This window comes from Bactrocera oleae, chromosome 2 (genome assembly GCF_042242935.1).
Source record: "Bactrocera oleae isolate idBacOlea1 chromosome 2, idBacOlea1, whole genome shotgun sequence".
Classification (NCBI taxonomy): Eukaryota; Metazoa; Arthropoda; class Insecta; order Diptera; family Tephritidae; genus Bactrocera; species Bactrocera oleae.
Genome location: NC_091536.1, coordinates 85,764,512 through 85,782,714, shown reverse-complemented (window position 1 = coordinate 85,782,714; position 18,203 = coordinate 85,764,512). Strand labels below are relative to the sequence as shown.

The following is an 18,203-nucleotide window of genomic DNA, read 5'->3' as shown; positions in this document are numbered from 1 at the left end:
TTTATTATTGTATGTTCTCGACCCAAGTCAATTATTGTCATTTTATTTACAACTCACTTATTTAACTATTAATATTAAAATACATTGTGCTCGGATATTCCGTTATCAATAGGCTTTTATGCTATTACAACTGTTAATTTCATTTAGTTCCGAAGGTACTTCGCGTAAACCGAATTTCCATAATTATTGCAAATTTTTTTAACGAAAAATCAAAACTTAATTGTAAAATATGAACTAAATAATTTAAATATACTTGCACTCAACGAACTGCATATGCTTATACGTACATTAATACCGCAAGTATGTATGTGTATGTGTTCGCAGTATCCACCTTGCTCTGCGTGTTATGAGTGATGCATCGCCTGCAGCGCCGTTTGCTGTGGATGTGTTTGATTGTGGCGATGCAGTTGACCCCACATAACGCCACCTGCCGCCATGACGCCCGTCGCGCTGCTGTCCGCTTTCAATTTCACGGAGATTGTGTCGCCGTCGATTTCACCGCGTTTCGACTTGTAACGGCGATTTTGGAACCAAATTTTTACCTGAGTCGGCGATAAGTTCAACTTGTGGGCGATGACTTCACGCTCCGCACCTGTTAGATACTTTTGCATACGGAAACGGCACTCCAACTCCAAAACTTGCGCCTGTGAGAAGAGCACGCGTGGTTTGCGCTTACAACGCGGTTTGCCATTCTTTCGAAGCTCTGAACGCGAAGAGGTGACTTGTGAGGTGTCTCCTGTAAAATAATATTAAGACAAAATTTAAAATTAAATATATACAAAGATGGAAAAATATCAAAATTTCTCATAGTATATAAAAATTTACATCAAGCAAACGATAAATTTTTTTTAGAAGTAAATATTAAAATTCGTAAAACTGTCGTAAAAAGTCATGACCGATCTAGAAAAGCATTGATATACTTTTGGATTTTAAAAGACAAATTTTCCTCATATCATACTTTGTATACCGTCAGGAATATTGTGCCGACTCCTGTCAAGGAATTTCTCAACTAAATTCAACATTTTTTGTCCAAACATGTAACTATGCAATTGGTCATTTTCTTTTCTATTTACTAATATTATGGCAATAATTAAAAAATGTTTAAGGGGTTATTCTAGTGTAAAGACATGAATTTTACGTAATTTTTAAAGCGTCGTAAAAAAAAAGCAATCATTATTTTTACCATCGGTTTTTTTATCACTTATTTATTAACGTTACAAGAGTACAGAAAAAAATTTAAAAATAAAAGTTAAAAATTTAAAAAACTGGCAGCTGATGAAGTGCACATGAGCATAAGCATGATTTTAACCCTCCTAGTCATCTGAAATTAACAAAGATTCTCAATCTGTAATGATGTCGCAATTGTATAAACTAGCGATAAGTAAAAAAGACTGTTTGGAAAAAAAACGATTTTTTTCCATTTATTTCATTTCCTCGTATTTTTTAAAAATAGTAAAAATTTAAATTTGGGGATGACGCTAGTTCATACTCGTGAGAGGTCTATAAAAAAGATTCTGTGAAAATTTCAAGTTAATCGGTCCAGTAGAAGCCTAAAAATCATTGAAAAAGTCTGGTCTGAGAAAAACGAATTTAAAGTTTCGCGTAAAGTCTTTTGTTCGATAAGACCCAGCCGAACCAGTTTAGAGGGCGGGTCAGTCAGTCTATATCTCCGAAAATAATTAAAATTTGGAAAAATCCTGTCTTAGACATATTCCTAAATAGTTAAGCTTTGAAAATATGAAAAAAAATGTGGAAAACGGTTGGCCTCAAGGGCCATCCCTGCAACTTCCCTCTAATTTCATACGCTAACGTTCAAATTTCGCTTTTTTCACTGCTTTTGAGCTCTTCGAAATTTTTCGTTTTCGATATCTAGCAAGTAAATCAACCGATTTCGACCCGGTTTGCGGCAAACGATGTGTTTCTTCAAGGTTTAGAACTGATTAGTTTTTGGTGTTGATCGGTCAAGTCGTTTGGAAGAAAGAAAAACGATTTTTCAAAATTTTTATTTTTGAGATTTCTCAAAATCTACTGGTCCGATTGGGTCCAAACGACACACGAAATTCAAGTGCAATGAAACCCTTTGGAATGCCGTTTAGTTTATTCAAATCGGTTGAGCCGTTTAAAAGTTATAAGAGGGTCACATACATCCACACACACACACATACATCCACACATACATACAGACATACGGACATCATCGTAGAAATGTTCGGGGAAGCTTCCTCGACCCTCAAAACGTCGAGATCTGTTGAGAACTCGATTTTTGCAAAATGGGGTGAAACCAATATCTTCCCGATTTTTAGAAAATTTTCAATTTTCTTAGCGGGAAGTTAAAAATTTTATTTTTTTGAAATTCTACACTAGAATAAGCCTTAAGAATAAACATGGCGAAGAACCACTTTCCCAAAATCAATATCCAAACAATTCTCCAAAGATGCATTTATTTTTTTTTTTTAAGGTTCTTTACCTTCTAGCTATAACTACTACTGCAACCATTCAGTAACGTAGACTATAAGCCAAATAGCCACACGAATTTCGTTCAGAAAGATTTGAAAACCTTGCATATAGAATGAACCAAGTGATTTCGATAATCTACTATTCGTTAGACGTCCATATGAGTTTTCAATAACTACACAACTAACTAATTTCCAATTAATACAGATCTTTGAAAGAGCTATTATAAAGAAGTTTTTAGGTTATGCATAACGTAGAAAACAAATTAACTAGATTACAGGTAAAATTGACGTTTTTTTTTAATTTTTAATTTTATTTTGGATACATTTAGAATTTGATCCACAAAAGCTCCTTTTATTATTTCAAAATGGTAGTAAATATGTATTTTGTTGCTTCATTATTTTCTTAATAAAAAAATATTTGCTTCAGAAAATTTTCAATTAATATACTCGTACCCAAAAAGAGCAGTATTTGTCATTATCGGAAGAATGCTTAGTTCGATAGTCATGAGTTTACGAATGTATAAAATATTTTAACTTAAAAACCTGAAAAACTTTAATTATGTTTTTTTTGCTTAGCCTGAGGGTAAAATTTGCAGATTATAAAAAAAGAAAATTATGGAAAAAAAATATTTTTGTACAACTAGAGTCGGCCCACTCTCTTTTAAAGTAAATTTCAGTTAAAAATTTTTTAAGAGTTTTTGATAATTGTTTTAGAAGCTGTGGAGAGTCCTCTTTCTGTCCAATTTAAAGTCATCAACTAAAAAAAACTTTTTGTGGTCATTATTGGAGTTTTAAAAAAAGTCTTAAATAACAACATGCTTTCCTTGCTCAAAACCCGTCAAATTCGGTAATTTGTATATAAATGTGAAGAGTTTAAACCAAAAACAATTCTTTTTTTTGGCCAAAAAATATTTTAACTCGATATTTATTCCTCTAGATAGCCTCTAGATGTTTAAAAAAAAAAAAATTTTCCAAAAATTTTCTTTTTTTATAATCTACAAATTTTACCCTTAGGCTAAGCAAAAAAAAAATTGTTTTCGTTCCACCCTAATGTTCATCTTAATTTTCATCGATTATTTTGCATGGCAGCTATATCCTATAGTGGTCCAATATCGGCGCTTCCGAAACTTGAGCAGCGTCTTTGGGAGAAAAGGACCGTGCCATATCTCAAAAAGTGAGGAATTACTTCTGGTATGTAAAGACAGACAAACGGACATGGCTAAATCGACTAATTTCGTCACGGTAATCAATTATAATGGTAATTTGGATGAATATCTATTTATGTTAAAAACCGAATCAAACTAAACTTACTGCGTTTAGAAATTCCACATTCGCCGCTGCTGCCGGTATTTCCCAAGATAGATTCGCTAGAAACCTGCACATTGTCGGAGACGCTTTTTTGTGTGCTCAAATGTCCATTCATATTGTGCAAGCCGCCTGCACCGCTATTGGCTAAATGCTGCTGCATAGAGGAACCGTTATTTGCGGTCTCCATTAAGTTCTGCAGAGATTGTTGCGACGCCACTGCGGACTTACCATGCCCACTACCTTTTGATGGCAACGCCGTTAATTTCGCTGTCATCGCCGATGCGGCCGTGTGTGGATCGCCCACCTCTGTCGAACTGTTGAGATCCAAGGTGGGCGACGGCGTCACATATGGTGTGGAAGTGTAGTCGCTTTTGCTGCTGGCGATTTCGAGGCTGCCAACGCCATTCGTGCCATTCGTACCGTTCACGCCACTCATACCGTAAGCATCGCTCGGGTGTTGATAGTTGTAACTGTAAGCTGTGGAATGTGCGGCTGGTACACCGTACGCGCCGGATGCGCTGGGCGAGGCGCTGCTGCTGCCTGCAGCACACATCGCATTGCCATTGGTCATTACAGGTGTTGCCGGTGTCGGCATATACCATTGCACAGCGCCATAATGTTGATGGTAAGGAGGAGGTACATGATGTGTGTGCGTGTGTGGGTGTGGATGCTGGGCATGATGACCGTGCGCATGCGAATGTGGGTGTAAATGTGGTGGATAAGCGGCGGCGGCAGCCGCAACTGCATGCGGGGTAGCAGCGTAATCACTGAAAGTCGCATGAGGATGAGGATGATGGTTGTGCAGAGGATACTGGTAGCCGGATGTTGTTGTTGCGCCGACCGCCGCCATTGTCGCCGGGGTCATGTTGGGCACTTGCAGTTGTGACATAACTGGAGTTTCCTGATAACTTTGCGTGTCGTAATCGTTGACGCAAGATGCGGGTGTCGAATCGCTATGCATGGGACTGTAAATAGTAAGGGAGAAGAAGAGAGAAGAGAACGCATGAGCAAAAAATTAAATGCGGAAATAAGCATTTAGTAAAAGGTTCCTTATGTCACCACCCCCCGTAGGCATAATTAATGAAATACATATGTGCGCATATTGACCGTTATTAATGCGAGCACATACATATGTGAGCGCAGCAAGACATCGACGTAGTATGGCGACTAGTGAGCGGGCTAGAAATTTCGCAAATCCCGCTGATCTCTGCTTGGTGACAACGCTGAACACTGCTTTAAGTATGTGAACTAATGCCAAGCGGCACTACTAAAATGGAACGGCTTGGCACCGTCGGCCAACCAGTGACCGGAACATACAGTGCACACATGACCATTTATATATTTACATATATGTATGTAACACATAATATACACATGTGCACTGTTACCTACAGCTGAGTTTCATGCCACTACGCACATACAAACATACATACATACATGTGAACATTGTTGCTTCAAGACAAAAACGGTCATCAACTTCTGCGCAGGCGCCCGCGACTCAACTTTCTATCGACCTCACTCCAAAGCAATAAAAATATGTCAGCAACAACACACACAAGGTTTACATATAATATTTGAAGAAAAAAGTTAAACACGTATTTGCATCTGTATTGTATGTATGTCTATGCCTTTACTTGCTTGCAAACGTGTGTATGCACATAGAGGTTGGTTAAAAATACATTGTCGATGATTTGACAAAATTTAGTGTGTTCAAAAAAAAAAAACTAACAAAAACAACAATTTTCATGAATTTGAAGAAATCATAATAAATTTTCTTGTGCGTTCACTATAAACCAGTGCTGCAGCTACGCACCGTGATGAGCGTAGTCACAAATACAAACACTTATATTTGCGTAGGATGTTTTCCTTGCCGCGCTTCTCCCTCATCTGCAGTTGATTTTGTCTAAAGCAAAGACTTTAGCAGACCTTTCTTTCAAATTTGTATTTAATTTTATTTCATCATTTTTTTCTTCATTTTTGCTTTTCGTCCGTTGTATCTTTGTGCGCATCCGTTTTGCCTATGAAAACACAGACTTTCTGGGTGTATGTGTTTTCTTTGGAAATTGGTCAAAATTGTTTTTTATGAGGCGTTATTAAATGTAAATAAATAGAAAAAATAAAAACCGCAGAGTTAAATGACAGCTTCTTTTCTTCTTGCTACCTGACAGTGTTGAGTTATTCAAATACATACATACATATGTATAAGTATATATATATATGTACCTATATACCATATATACATATTCAACGGGTGCACTCATACATGTGAATATAGCTAGCAAATGTGGTTCAATGTTGAAAGATATAGTTATTCAAATATTTTTTACAGAATTTAATAGAAAAGTATAAAAAGTAGGTGGCCCAGCCAATCCAAAGTTAAAACTCCAAACTTAAATCGTAAACGATAAATTCATCAAATCATAAATTTTCTAATACTTTTTATTTTATTATAAATTGTATTTTTACCTTATTTTTAATCAATAAATGAAAACCAACAAATCTATGAATTTATCGAAAAAAATAATCATAAAAGTTAAAGTATTTTATGATTTCGAGGTATTATATTGTAAAAAAATATAAACAGCATACCTTTTTTATAGATCGTTGAATTCACAAAAATATTAATTTCTTTTCACAATAGTTTGTTGAAACACATTAACAATCATTTGTTGGAATGCATAAAACGTCTTAACACAATAACAAAATATTTCTGTGGTATTTATATGGAAAATCAAAAATCACAATGCGCCACCTGTTAATAATAAATACTATTAAGAGCTCAAACTTTACCAGAATTGCTTTTCGTGATTTTCGACGTTATCTGAGGAAAAAATAATAATTTTTGTTGGTCCACTCTAATAACGGTTGTCTTTTATTGTGTGATTGAACAATTCTTTGTGAATTTTAAAATTTGTCAGCAAGTTTTCTCTTTGTCATTGTGTTACAATCGGCTACAAAAGTGGTTAAGACCGTTGCTATACCTATTGTAGGTAGACGGTAAACGAACATATTTCCGATTACATTTTTACTATCAATTGGAAAATTTCTCACAGGTGTCTTATGAAACACCGTAAGCAATGCTTTAGCAAGTTCAAAGAGCTCCATATATTCTGTCAGCCTATCCCTAAATAAAAGGTAAGCATGCGGAGGTGTTGTAGCTGTCCTCGCTGGTGGCGTTTGGGACATCAGTATAGCTATTTCGTAACCCAATGTATAAAAATAAAAATAAATTGTAACGTTTAGCCTCAGATTTATTATATTAAAAATGTTTTAATTGAATTTTATTGTGATCTGTGTTAACGAAGAATACAGGTTGACAGCATTTTCTAAATAGCCTGTTTCATAAATTATGGTTTGGCTTACTTTGGTACGACTAATCAGTCCATAAGCGTGGACTTGTGTTAGCATTAATTTTTCGTAATTTCGCTTATATCAATTATCCATTTCTTATATCTGTTCAGTTCTGTTAATTATACACTATCTGCTCTGATGTTTACAGTAGATTGCTGTGAACAAGGTACTATTCTAAATTCGAACACTCTTAAGTGAAATATTCTCTTATTGATGTTTCCAACGCAGTTTTTTTTTTGTTTTTGATTGCTAAACTGTGTTGATTATAATGCTCTTTTTCATTGCGTCTGTACTATGCTGGCAGCCGCATTTCATAATGAACAAACACTCTCCGAACACTTCAAAGTAGTTCCAATGAACCTCTTTTAACCGCTTTTTTGGGTTACATGCGTTATACCAATTCTCCAGAATGCAATTCTAATTATGCCAACGAATTTATAGAGTTAATATATCTTCGATTTTCTTCTCATCATTTCTTTCTAAACCGATTATCCCGGTCTTACTTATATCATAATTGATTAGAGAACAGAAACCTTGCATTTATTGCTGAAAAATATAAAGGTGCCTATTAAACTATATGTATATATCCCGAGTTAAGAGAACTTTTTTAACTAATAATGCTCATAAAAAGCTATAGAAAATTTATTTATTACCCTTTTTATTTCAAGAGTTAGTACAGTCTAGAACTCCCAAAACACACTAATTTTGACAATTCATTCAGCGGGTAAAAAATAAGAAATCGTATTTCGCTCTTCCATTCTTTCATATTATTAGAGTGAATAATAAAATTGTATATAACATTTTGATACAAAAAATAGCCGTTACTGGACAACTCATCGGAATTACATTTTTCGAAGGATGACCGTGGCCGTAACCAAATACATTTATTCTCGAAATTGGGGCATTGTTAAATAAGGTTAACTGTTTTACCGGAAAAATTAGAAGTGAACTGTTTATAACAAAGTTACAATACTAAAAAAAACATACGGTTACATGTTAATGTTACTGCGAAGCTACAGTCAAAATTTCAGGTGAATATATGTGCTTGTCTATCAATCTATCGCCCGATTGGAAAAATTCTGTTAAGAGAAATACTCATTTAACGCCATTCTACTAATTTAGTAATGTACAATACTTAGGATCCTAAAGTGTACTTTAATGCAACAAAAATATTTTCTAATTTTTGAAATTCTTAGACTTGCCTCTCCCATTGAAACTGCTCCTTAGGTAGATTATTTACGTCAATTGCAGCTAAAAACTTAGAAGTTTAGACTTCTCATATGACAAAAATATTTACAGAAGCGTGGCGATTTGCCAACTACCTTAAACAGGTTTGTTAACTAAGAGTTTAAGAAGGAAGAAATCTACATAATTTCATTTGGCAATTCACATCGCTTTTAATTATATTATATTCAAGTTTATTGTTTGCGCTTTGTTTTGCCTTTTTATGTATTTTTATAATTATAGCAATACTATGAATTTTTGTTGACTAAGGTACAACAAAAAATCAGTGTTATAACGATATTCTAACAAAAATCGTGTTTGTTAAGTGCTATATAAGTGTAAGTTTATAATAAAGTTTGGTTGTTAATTTTGGGAAATTTGTATTTAAAATTTGCTCAGATTATTTAAATGTAATTGATTTTAAATTTGACCGCTGTGATAATACGCTCAAACATATACCCATATCTAAATAAAGTAATATAATATTAAAATTAACAAAAATTTAGCTAACCTCTCCAAAGAACCAAACACCTCATAATTCTCGTTTTGGTTCACCAAATTCAGTATATCCTTCACTGAAAACGGCGTTGTATTTAAAGAATCCGAATTTGTAAAATTAGTCGGACTAGATTGACTGTAATCGTAGTATCCCTGTGACACCTGTGATTGTTGTTGATGTTGTAACATATTGTTGAGCTTTAACGACGGCACTCTACACTTGATTTGACAATTTGCACTGTCCACTTGAAAGTCTCGCTGGCACATACACTTGTATGTGGAGTTTAATAAAAACAAATTGTTTTTATTATTTTATTTGCACACCTGTTTTGACTAGTTAATCCACTTCCTTCTAAAGTACTTTTACCTACACATTGTTTTTTGTTATTATACATATAAGCTGGTATTAGTGTAGGTATGTAAATTTATTTTATTTGCAATTGGTATTATTTACCGTAGCGACAATGCAAACGCGGTATAATTTAAATGCGGACGGGCCGCTCGACTGGTTCCGATTGACTGCCTTCTTCTTTTAATTAACTGTAAACGAAAACACTGAGCCCATGTGTCAGCCATGGCATTGACATACATATTTACACACAAATAGCCTGTGCCATGCATAAGCACACAAACACTGCTTTCGTGCCGCCGTTAACCCACCCGTTGTTTGTTGTTTTATTGGTGAGCGATGTTGTGATTCGCATGAATGTTTTGTGTATTTAAAAAATGGCTGCCACTCCGACCAATCACATTGCGACGGAATGTTTCATTCCGTTATTTATGTGTATTCCGTCAGAGAACTCTCTCTATGTTTTCTGATACGACGAGCCATTGGTGAGATCGTTGCAATACAATGTTTCAACTAGATTGACCGTTTTCAAATAATGTTTTACAAAATAATTATCTTATTTATAACGTATTTACTTATTTTCGCTATTCTTGTCACATCAGTATGCAAAATGTTTTATTATAAATAACAAAGCGAACTGACATTTTATTTCGAATTGGGTTAGGGGGTCATATCATTGTTATTTATTATTATTCTATTTATCTACTATTTTTTACTCTAAGTTGTCTAGGTAAAGCCTTTTCATTAAAACTTTTTCTATTATAATCTTAATATTTTTTATTAAAAATTTGTTGAACGATTAAAGAAGCTAAATCTAAACTAATTTCAATCAATAATATATCAGCCTTAGGGTTAATTTATTATTTTAAGATTGGAAGTGTAACTAATGAAAAATATGATTTTAACAATCAAATGTTACTCTTTTATAAGATAAAAAATATATATTAAAATTAAAAGGTAAATTTAGTATACATTTTTTTAATAACATATTTATGATATTTAAAAATTGTCCATTAGAAAGAATTTACTGTTATCACCTAAATATTTTTTTGTTGAAAGTATTTCAAGTCAGTGTTATTGACTGCAAACACTAACAATTTTTTTTTGTAATATTACTTTTGTTACTCATTTATAATGAAAATATTAATTATTATTATATGATATTTCTTCTACGTAATTCTTTTGATATACCCGAAAAGTAAGTTTTAGTAAATAAAATATACGTAAATATAACGTAAATAAAATTATCTATTTCTTTTTTTTTAATGTGGCTAATAGAAGGGATTTTTCTTTTCTTACTATATTAAAATATCTTTACTAAGTTTTGGCAGTTTTATATTCAAAAATCCTGAAAATTAATAACTCATTAATTTCAGCTGTTCTGTGTTGTATTGTCTATTTTAAATAGCATAGATTTTCTGGAATTTAGTTATAAATTAATATCTAAAACTAAGCAAATGTTTTAACTTTTTCTGAATTTTCCCTGTAACAACACTTGTTGTCAGCCCTGCATTGAAATATCAAATAATAATTTTCACCCCGAAATTATTAATGAAACTATCAAAAAACATTAGTTTTGCCCGAAAGATAGCAGTTATGGTCCGATCATATTCATACCGACATCTAACACTTGCTTCAAATGTAAAAACATCTGTTTGCTACTATTTAAATACTAAAAGTATTTTTTACCGTGATGAAGAAAAATTTAAAAAGATTGCTCGAATAGAAATCTTACTTTACGTGTGAACGGTGTGTTATAAATTACTGAAACCAGATAGTAACGTCTGGCAACATCACAATGTTTTTTGTAGGAGGCGTAGAATAACAAAATAATTGAGTTTTGGTAATTGTTATTAGAAACATTTGTGTTTTTAACAACTACTTAAAAAAAAATAGTTCAAAATAGAAGCACGACAATGGCTTCACATTTAGATCCTCAGCTTGAGGATCGAATTTTGCATGAAGTAAAGTCACAAGGTGTTTTCGATGAATTTCGCAAAGATTCAATGGCAGACGTGGACACCAAGCCTGCTTATCAAAATCTTCGACAACGTGTGGAAAGTACAGTGAAAAAATTCCTATCTGAACAACAATGGACGCCCGACATGAATAAAAATCAACTACGTGAGAAGTTGCGTAGACATATCACAGAGTAAGTCGAGTGGGACACGTTGGCGTAAAACATATTTAAATTTTTCTCATTTGTTTGCGCAGATCTGGTTTTTTGGATGTAGGCGTGGAACGTATAGTTGATCAAGTAGTGAATCCGAAAATAGGCACCGTTTTTCAACCGCGCATTGAAGAAATTACATATAAATATTTAGGTCTGCCACCACCTCCCGTCAAACACGAACCGCCACCACCAATCATGCATCCACTACCACCGTTGCCATTGACTGGACCGCCATTAAAAATAGAAACCAGCAGTCTTTTGCCAACTGGACTGGAACAAGTGAGTCCTGATTCCGATAAAGCGACAGTAAAATCAGAATGTCACGGAGACGACCCATCAGTCATGGATATGGACGTTGATGCCGATGATAAAACGGCAGACGAGGATGACGAGTCACCGCCTTTCGAACCACTTGTAAAATGTGTGGAACCAAATACAACTATAAAGTCAGAGATTAAGCATGAATATCAAGCTGATATGAAGCCGCAATTGAACATCGGCAAATTCGAAGCAATATCAAGCGAAAGTATGATAAAAGTTGAAACCGGTAATCAACAAGACTCAGAAACACAGGACACCTCCGTGTCGGCAAATTCAACAGATCCCGAAGTTGCGAAACATGCCAACATATCGTTTGGTACGGATGCGCTAATATCGCAAGATTCTCAATTATCACAGGTGTCGAGTGACAGTAACATCTCTGACGTGACTGCAAATGCCTCACATAGTTTCATGGATAATTCCAGTACACATAACACGCCACAAACGATTTCCGATCAAACAGCAGCAGCGATTGAATTGGCTTCTGCGAATATATCTGAGGAGGCACAAATGCCAAAATTCAGTGAAAATTCGTCCGAAATGTTAGGTGCGAAGTCGGCGCCATCTGAGCTACATTTCGATATTAAAAAAGACGAGATTAAATTTGAAGGTAGGTTGGGACGCATTATTAGCTCATTCATTATATATATTTGTATGGGGAAATAACAATTGATTTATAGGCACTGAGCGAAAAGCGAATTTGCTGGAACGGGAAGGCGAATGCAATTCAGTAACAGGTGATGATATATCGACAAGACAAGTGAGTACTATAGGTGAAAATTTGGAAAGTAAGGGGGCACCACATCACTTCGGTAATTTAACAATCGATACTGATGTGGAACGCATGCAAGCTACAGGCATCACAACGCCTGCAGCGACACCTACCCCCACACCTCTGGACAGCAGTTTCGGTTCTTCCTTAGAAGATGTAAGTATTCAGCAATACAAGGAGGAGGGTGAAATCGAATCGAAAGCTGAATCTGTGAATGTAACAGATGGAGTATTTCCAATACCCATGCAAGAGCAGCGGGATAAAAAAGAAGCAAGTACTTCACGCAATCACGGTTCCTCCTCATCGTCTTCGCGACATAAAAAGCATTCGAAAGATAAACGGCGATCGCACAGCTCAAAAGACAAGTATAAAGATCGGGATCGAAGCAAAAACAGGAGTCGAGAGAAGGATAGGAGTAGTGATAGGGATAGAAGTAGCGATAAAAGTAGACACAGAGAAAAAGACAAGCACAGAGATAAAGATAAGAATCACAAGGAGAAGGATAGAAGCAAGGATAGATCACGCACACACGACAATAGTACAAAGAGTAAGAATGATAGTACCGAACGTAGTAGTAGCTCCAAACGGTCTAGCTCCTCCACCGGTCGCTCTCATGATACAAGTTCAAGTAACAAAAACGAAAAGCACGTCACATCGAAAACTTCAAACGCTTTCACATCTTCATCAAGTTCGTCGAGCCGATCTGAAAGCCACGACGTGAAGCGTGAGAAACGTGAAAATGAAAAGAAGCATCATCGAAGCACTTCAAACAACGGTGGTAGCGCAAAAAAAGATGATGGCAGTGCAGAAAATACCAAAACTGAAGCACCCATTGATGACCACAATAGCGAAAGGGTGAATCAAGTGCGGCGACACAAATCAACCGATTCGAATGACGAAGGTGGAGGTGCTAATGGTGCTAGTCGTAAAAATGGCGGCAGCGAGCGCGAAAAAGCTGGTCAGAACACCACATCAAACAACAACGATAAGAAACCAAGTCAAATTAAAGATACGAAGAACTCTTCGCATAGTCCAAAAGGGAAGTCAAAAAGCGGTAAGTTTGTGACAAAGTCATGTGAGTCATATGTCATAAAAATATACGTTATTTTATTTTGTTGTTTTGTTTTAAGAACACGAAGAGAAACCTGCTGTAGCATCGACTATGATAACTGAAGATGTAAGTACAAATGCGTTGGCGACACAACCACACGGCAATAAAGTAGTAATTTTAAGTGATATGCTCGAAAATCCCAACATCAATTTCATCGATCTGGGACCATCATCAGCCACATATACTCACACCTCTGAGATGATTGTGAAAGATTGTCAAATAGACAACACATCAACTAAACGCGCTATTGCACCAGTCGTGCAGAATACTCAAGCTGCAAGCGCGCTCACTACAGATGATGAGCGCCAGCTACTTTTCTTCGAAGAAGCAAGTGAACAGTTTTCTGATCGCTTGCGTCTCATAGATAACGCCATGGATCGCTGTCGGCGTGTGGTTAACAATTTACGTTTCGATTGTGTTAATGAGTTGTGCGACAATTACGAACAACAGCAAAATGAAGGCGAAACAGACGACGGTAAAAGACCACAAACATGTGCTACTTTAACGATCGATTGTGTGCCCACCTATGCTGCGGAGCGTGAATATTTTAACAGCGGCGAAAGAAGTGCGGGCAGCTCGGTCGGTAGTACATACGATGGCGTTCACAACTTACATGGGAAACGTAAACGCAATAATAACGGTAGTCTTGTACAAAGTAAGCCCTCACCCACGCCATCCGATGCGAGCGTGAATTCCAAAGAGAATATGGCGTTGGATAAAAATGCCGGTAAGCAATTAATACATCTTGCCAACACCCCTACATTTTGTGCTCGTAGATTTTTGCAGTGTTTTTTATGAATTTATTTAATTTGCATTATTCTGTAACACATATTTTTTGTTTAATTTAGATGTAATATTTGTAGAAAAGTAGTATACTAGTTGTTGTTTGCTTGCTTCCACCTAAAAATAAAGTAAACAGGTTTGTAAAGGTAGTGAGTAGAAAAAATCTCGAGTCTTTCAAATGTATCGCCTTAAGACTTTAACTGTAAATAGTAATAGTAAACGAAATATTTTAACACTAATTATGCCCTAAACAGAAACACACTGAAACTTCGGAGATCCTATAAAATATATAATCGGTATATAAATGATCAGCGTGACAAGCTGAGTCAAATGAGTCATATTCGCCCGTCCGTCTGTTCATACGCGATCTAGTCCCTCAGATTTTGAGATATCGTTCTGATATTTTGCACACGTCGTTTTCTATCCAAGAAGCTATTCGTTGGTCGGAACCTCCGACATCGGACTACTATCGGACATAGCTGCCATTCAAGCTGAGCGATAAAAAACAAAATAGAAATCTTAAACAATTTTATGCTATACGAAATGCACCTGTGTAGGGTATTATAGCTTCGGTGCAGTCGAAGTGTAAGTTTTGTCTTGTTTTTTAACAATTTGTCTTGTAAATAATTTCTCACGTTTTTTTATATTCTTTAGCAACGAATAACTAGATTTCTATTTTAGAATAAGCGTTTAAAAAAAAAAGCGTGGTCAATTGAATTTTATGAGATGCTTAATTATATGTTGAATGTACTAATCGTTATCTCCATTTTCCATCTACATATGCATGTATGAATTTGTGTTAAAAATTTATTTTTCGTGTGAGTGAATTCACTCTGCAATCATTTCCGATAAGGTAAAAATTTTTTTTCTGTCACAAAAGTGTTTCATTTACTACCCCAAATAAATTTTGTACTTACTTGTATATAAAAAGAGTTTAGAAAACTTTTTCTTTATAAAATATATGCTATATTAAATGAAATTTAATTAAATACATTTTATTACTAAACCATTATTTTTTTGGTCTTGACATATTTATTAATTTAATCAAAAGTTATTCTATAATCAATATTTTTTGAATATTTCTGAAATATTTTTTTTTTAATGGAACTGTGTACATCTTAATTCGTCAATAACTTATGTAGATATATTCACTTGTACGTTAGAAAAACCATAGTTTTTCGTGAAATCGGTTAAAGCAGCATTTTATTTCAAAAATAAATAAAAAATGTAAATTTATAGAGTTTAATGTACTTTAATAATCGGTGATTCATTTTGAAAAAATTTGAATTCACTTGATCCCGTAGCCGCTCTCCAGAAGTACCACCGAAAAAAAGGTGTCTGGCGTTAAGGAAGATTTTTATGCTTAAAGCTATATAAAATCCAAAACATAAAAAACTTTGTTGTCATCATAGATTAATACAAGTAATGGTAGAAGGACTAGTTAGAATTTTTATTTTTGACAAAATGGCGGCTTCCCAAAAAAAATCGATTTTAATGAAAACATTTACACTTCAGCGTAGCTTAAAAAATTCGAAATTATTATCAAAAATCTTATTCGATCATTATCTGACAAATATTCTTAGCTATATCTGTTTCTAGTTTATCTCAACGACTTCGGTACAGCGTATCGAGAAAAACGCGTTTAAAGTTTTGGCAGCGATTACACTAAGTTTAAGAATTCATACAAATACGCTTACATCTCTTTAAACTGTTTGCTGGATCAGCTTTAAATTTTCGAAGAATATTCTCAAATGTATTCGATATACATATATGCAAAACACAAAATCGTTTTTTTGAAACTCACAAGTGGATATAACGCCTTTTGTGTTTAAATGTTAAAATATTTCCGCATTTTAACTTTTAAATTACAGAAATAATTTATAAATAACACTTACTCATTTAATAAATTTTTGTAATTTTAAATTCTGCACCCAAATTATTATATGTATATGTATGTATATAAGAATTACTAATACTATTGGCACACGTACACACTCATTTATTGCAAACTCACGCTAATTTTTCTAATTTTAAATACTTATAAATTAAAACGAAAATAAATGGTATTTTGAATTGTAAAGCAAAGTTTAAATTAAAAATATTTAGTAGAAAATTTTGTAAGAAATTGTAAATTGCTAATTACTTATTCGATTAACAGATATCACGTTGTTTTCTTTTATTTACATTTCGCTCTATTCTTCATTGATTTTTAGATATGCATACAAATTAAATCAAAGAAAAGCAAAACTCAATATGAAGCGATTAATAGGTACTGGTAAAAATGTAGCGTCTACGCGTATCGCATGACCTAATAACATAGTCAGTTATAAAAGAGTTCATTAAATTAAATGTAAACAAAAAACCAAAACAAAAACAAAAATGTATTGTATATCCTACAAAACATGCTGGGTAAGCAATTTGTTAATTAATTTTGAAGTGTTTTCAATTGATTATTTGAGTATTTTCCTTTTTCCGTTTAAATTTCCTATGTGCCTCTTTATTTGTTTATTTATTTTATATCTAATCTGCCGCTACTTACTTTTCACCTACATGTTTATGTGTATGTTCGTATTGATTTTTCGTTTCAACGAACTTTAATGTGTGTGTCCTTTACAGATGAGGTGAAATGCGTTCGCCGCATTGCGTCTGTAAATAAATTGAGTCAACAGCGTTATAACAGTGAGGATCTGTACAAACCGCGTCCTATTTTAAGTCAACGTTCACGTCGTAGAGGTATGGATACCATAATCTAGAAGTAGATGTTGTTTTATCGGCGGCGTAATAAAAAATAATATTTAAAATTTAAAAATTTATATACATTGCTTAAATAAAAAAAAATATATATATATATGTACATTTATACAAGTGATATAATTTTTTCTCATTTTGCTGCTTTTAATAATGTAATGTTGTTGTTGTGATAATTGCAGAAAAAGTCCCCAAATAATTGTTGAAAAGTCGGTGAGTAGACTTGGCCGGATATAAATCCGTGTCCAATTTGGTTATGTAGATCCCACCGTCGTGATCACGGAGTCACATTATTGTATCATATGTTCTTCTAAATGCTCCTTTTGCACCCAAAAAGTACAATAATTTATGAGATAAATTATGTATTCTAAAACAAAAAAACAAAAAAGGTTTTTATAATAAAGTTGTCCTTTTTTTATCACAACTGACCAAGGTTTTAAGCAGTGCAAGTAAGATGCCTGTTAGGATCGACCTCTTAACCAAACCTAAGACATCCTTTCGGAACTTTCTTAAAAAAAATTTAAATTTTCTCATTGAAAAAATCGTTTCTACGTGTGTGAGCTTTACGATTTATTCATGGCTCATATTCGTATTCTGTGTAAAACTCTAATTCGTGCAGAACCTGCTATTTCTCGGCACAAATTACGCTTAAAGGCAACAAGTCATTCAGCTGAAGTCGGTCGCCGCTATACTTAAACATCTCGACAACATCGTCCAAATATTTAATATTTTACATAATAGTGAGATAATAATCCGAAATTTCTTTTTTTTCGCGTACCAGTATTCTAAACTCCAAGTAATAATTCCCAAAATTCCATAAAAAAAAAAAAAATAATAATACTAAATATACTCTGTTCAGTGTATAAAAACGCTGTTAGTGGCGCCATGCTTTCTATATAGTGCTTTTCACTATTCTAAATTCCATTTTTACTTCTTTTGATATTGTAATAATATATAGGGTACATATTAATAATACCAAAAATGTTACAAACAAAATTTGCCACAAAACTTTAAGCGTAAATTGAATAATTGTATTTTACAATATATTTTTATTTACATGAATGGTTAAAACTTTTACAGCTTCTCAAATTTTATTATATAAAAAAAAA

General features: G+C 33.9%; 2 protein-coding genes across 4 annotated transcripts; one reads left to right on the top strand and one right to left on the bottom strand.

Moving 5' to 3' along the window:
* On the bottom strand, window positions 1-9,773 carry tin (tinman). The gene is made up of 3 exons (XM_070105922.1): window positions 8,851-9,773; window positions 3,768-4,729; window positions 1-736 (listed from the first exon to the last, which is right to left on the bottom strand). The coding sequence occupies exons 1-3, from the start codon at window positions 9,102-9,104 to the stop codon at window positions 345-347; spliced, it is 1,608 nt and encodes a 535-aa protein (XP_069962023.1). The 5' UTR covers window positions 9,105-9,773; the 3' UTR covers window positions 1-344.
* Window positions 9,774-10,986: 1,213 nt separating this feature from the next.
* BOD1 (Biorientation Defective 1) lies at window positions 10,987-17,211 on the top strand. 3 transcript variants are annotated; one of them, XR_001330967.3, is made up of 6 exons: window positions 10,987-11,338; window positions 11,401-12,290; window positions 12,361-13,506; window positions 13,583-14,290; window positions 16,560-16,755; window positions 16,963-17,211. XR_001330967.3 is itself a non-coding variant. In XM_014242159.3 (5 exons), exons 1-5 carry the CDS (start codon window positions 11,103-11,105, stop codon window positions 17,097-17,099), a joined length of 3,117 nt encoding a protein of 1,038 aa, XP_014097634.2. In that variant the 5' UTR covers window positions 10,987-11,102; the 3' UTR covers window positions 17,100-17,211. The 3 variants fall into 3 exon arrangements, 2 of the variants coding, with proteins under 2 accessions (XP_014097634.2, XP_069962022.1); XM_014242159.3 differs by lacking the exon at window positions 16,560-16,755; XM_070105921.1 differs by lacking the exon at window positions 16,963-17,211 and having other exon boundaries at window positions 16,560-16,759.
* Window positions 17,212-18,203: the final 992 nt, after the last annotated feature.

What these genes read in the sequence shown, in the direction of transcription:
- BOD1 (XM_014242159.3), top strand. Translation starts at nt 11,103, where the DNA reads ATGGCTTCACATTTAGATCCTCAGCTTGAGGATCGAATTTTGCATGAA. An exon ending in TTGCGTAGACATATCACAGA is followed by an intron (nt 11,339 to 11,400) that starts GTAAGTCGAGTG and finishes TTGTTTGCGCAG; the next exon opens with ATCTGGTTTTTTGGATGTAG. An exon ending in AGACGAGATTAAATTTGAAG is followed by an intron (nt 12,291 to 12,360) that starts GTAGGTTGGGAC and finishes ATTGATTTATAG; the next exon opens with GCACTGAGCGAAAAGCGAAT.
- tin (XM_070105922.1), bottom strand. Translation starts at nt 9,104, where the DNA reads ATGTGCCAGCGAGACTTTCAAGTGGACAGTGCAAATTGTCAAATCAAG. An exon ending in GTGTTTGGTTCTTTGGAGAG is followed by an intron (nt 4,730 to 8,850) that starts GTTAGCTAAATT and finishes TACTATTTACAG; the next exon opens with TCCCATGCATAGCGATTCGA. An exon ending in ATGTGGAATTTCTAAACGCA is followed by an intron (nt 737 to 3,767) that starts GTAAGTTTAGTT and finishes ATTATTTTACAG; the next exon opens with GAGACACCTCACAAGTCACC.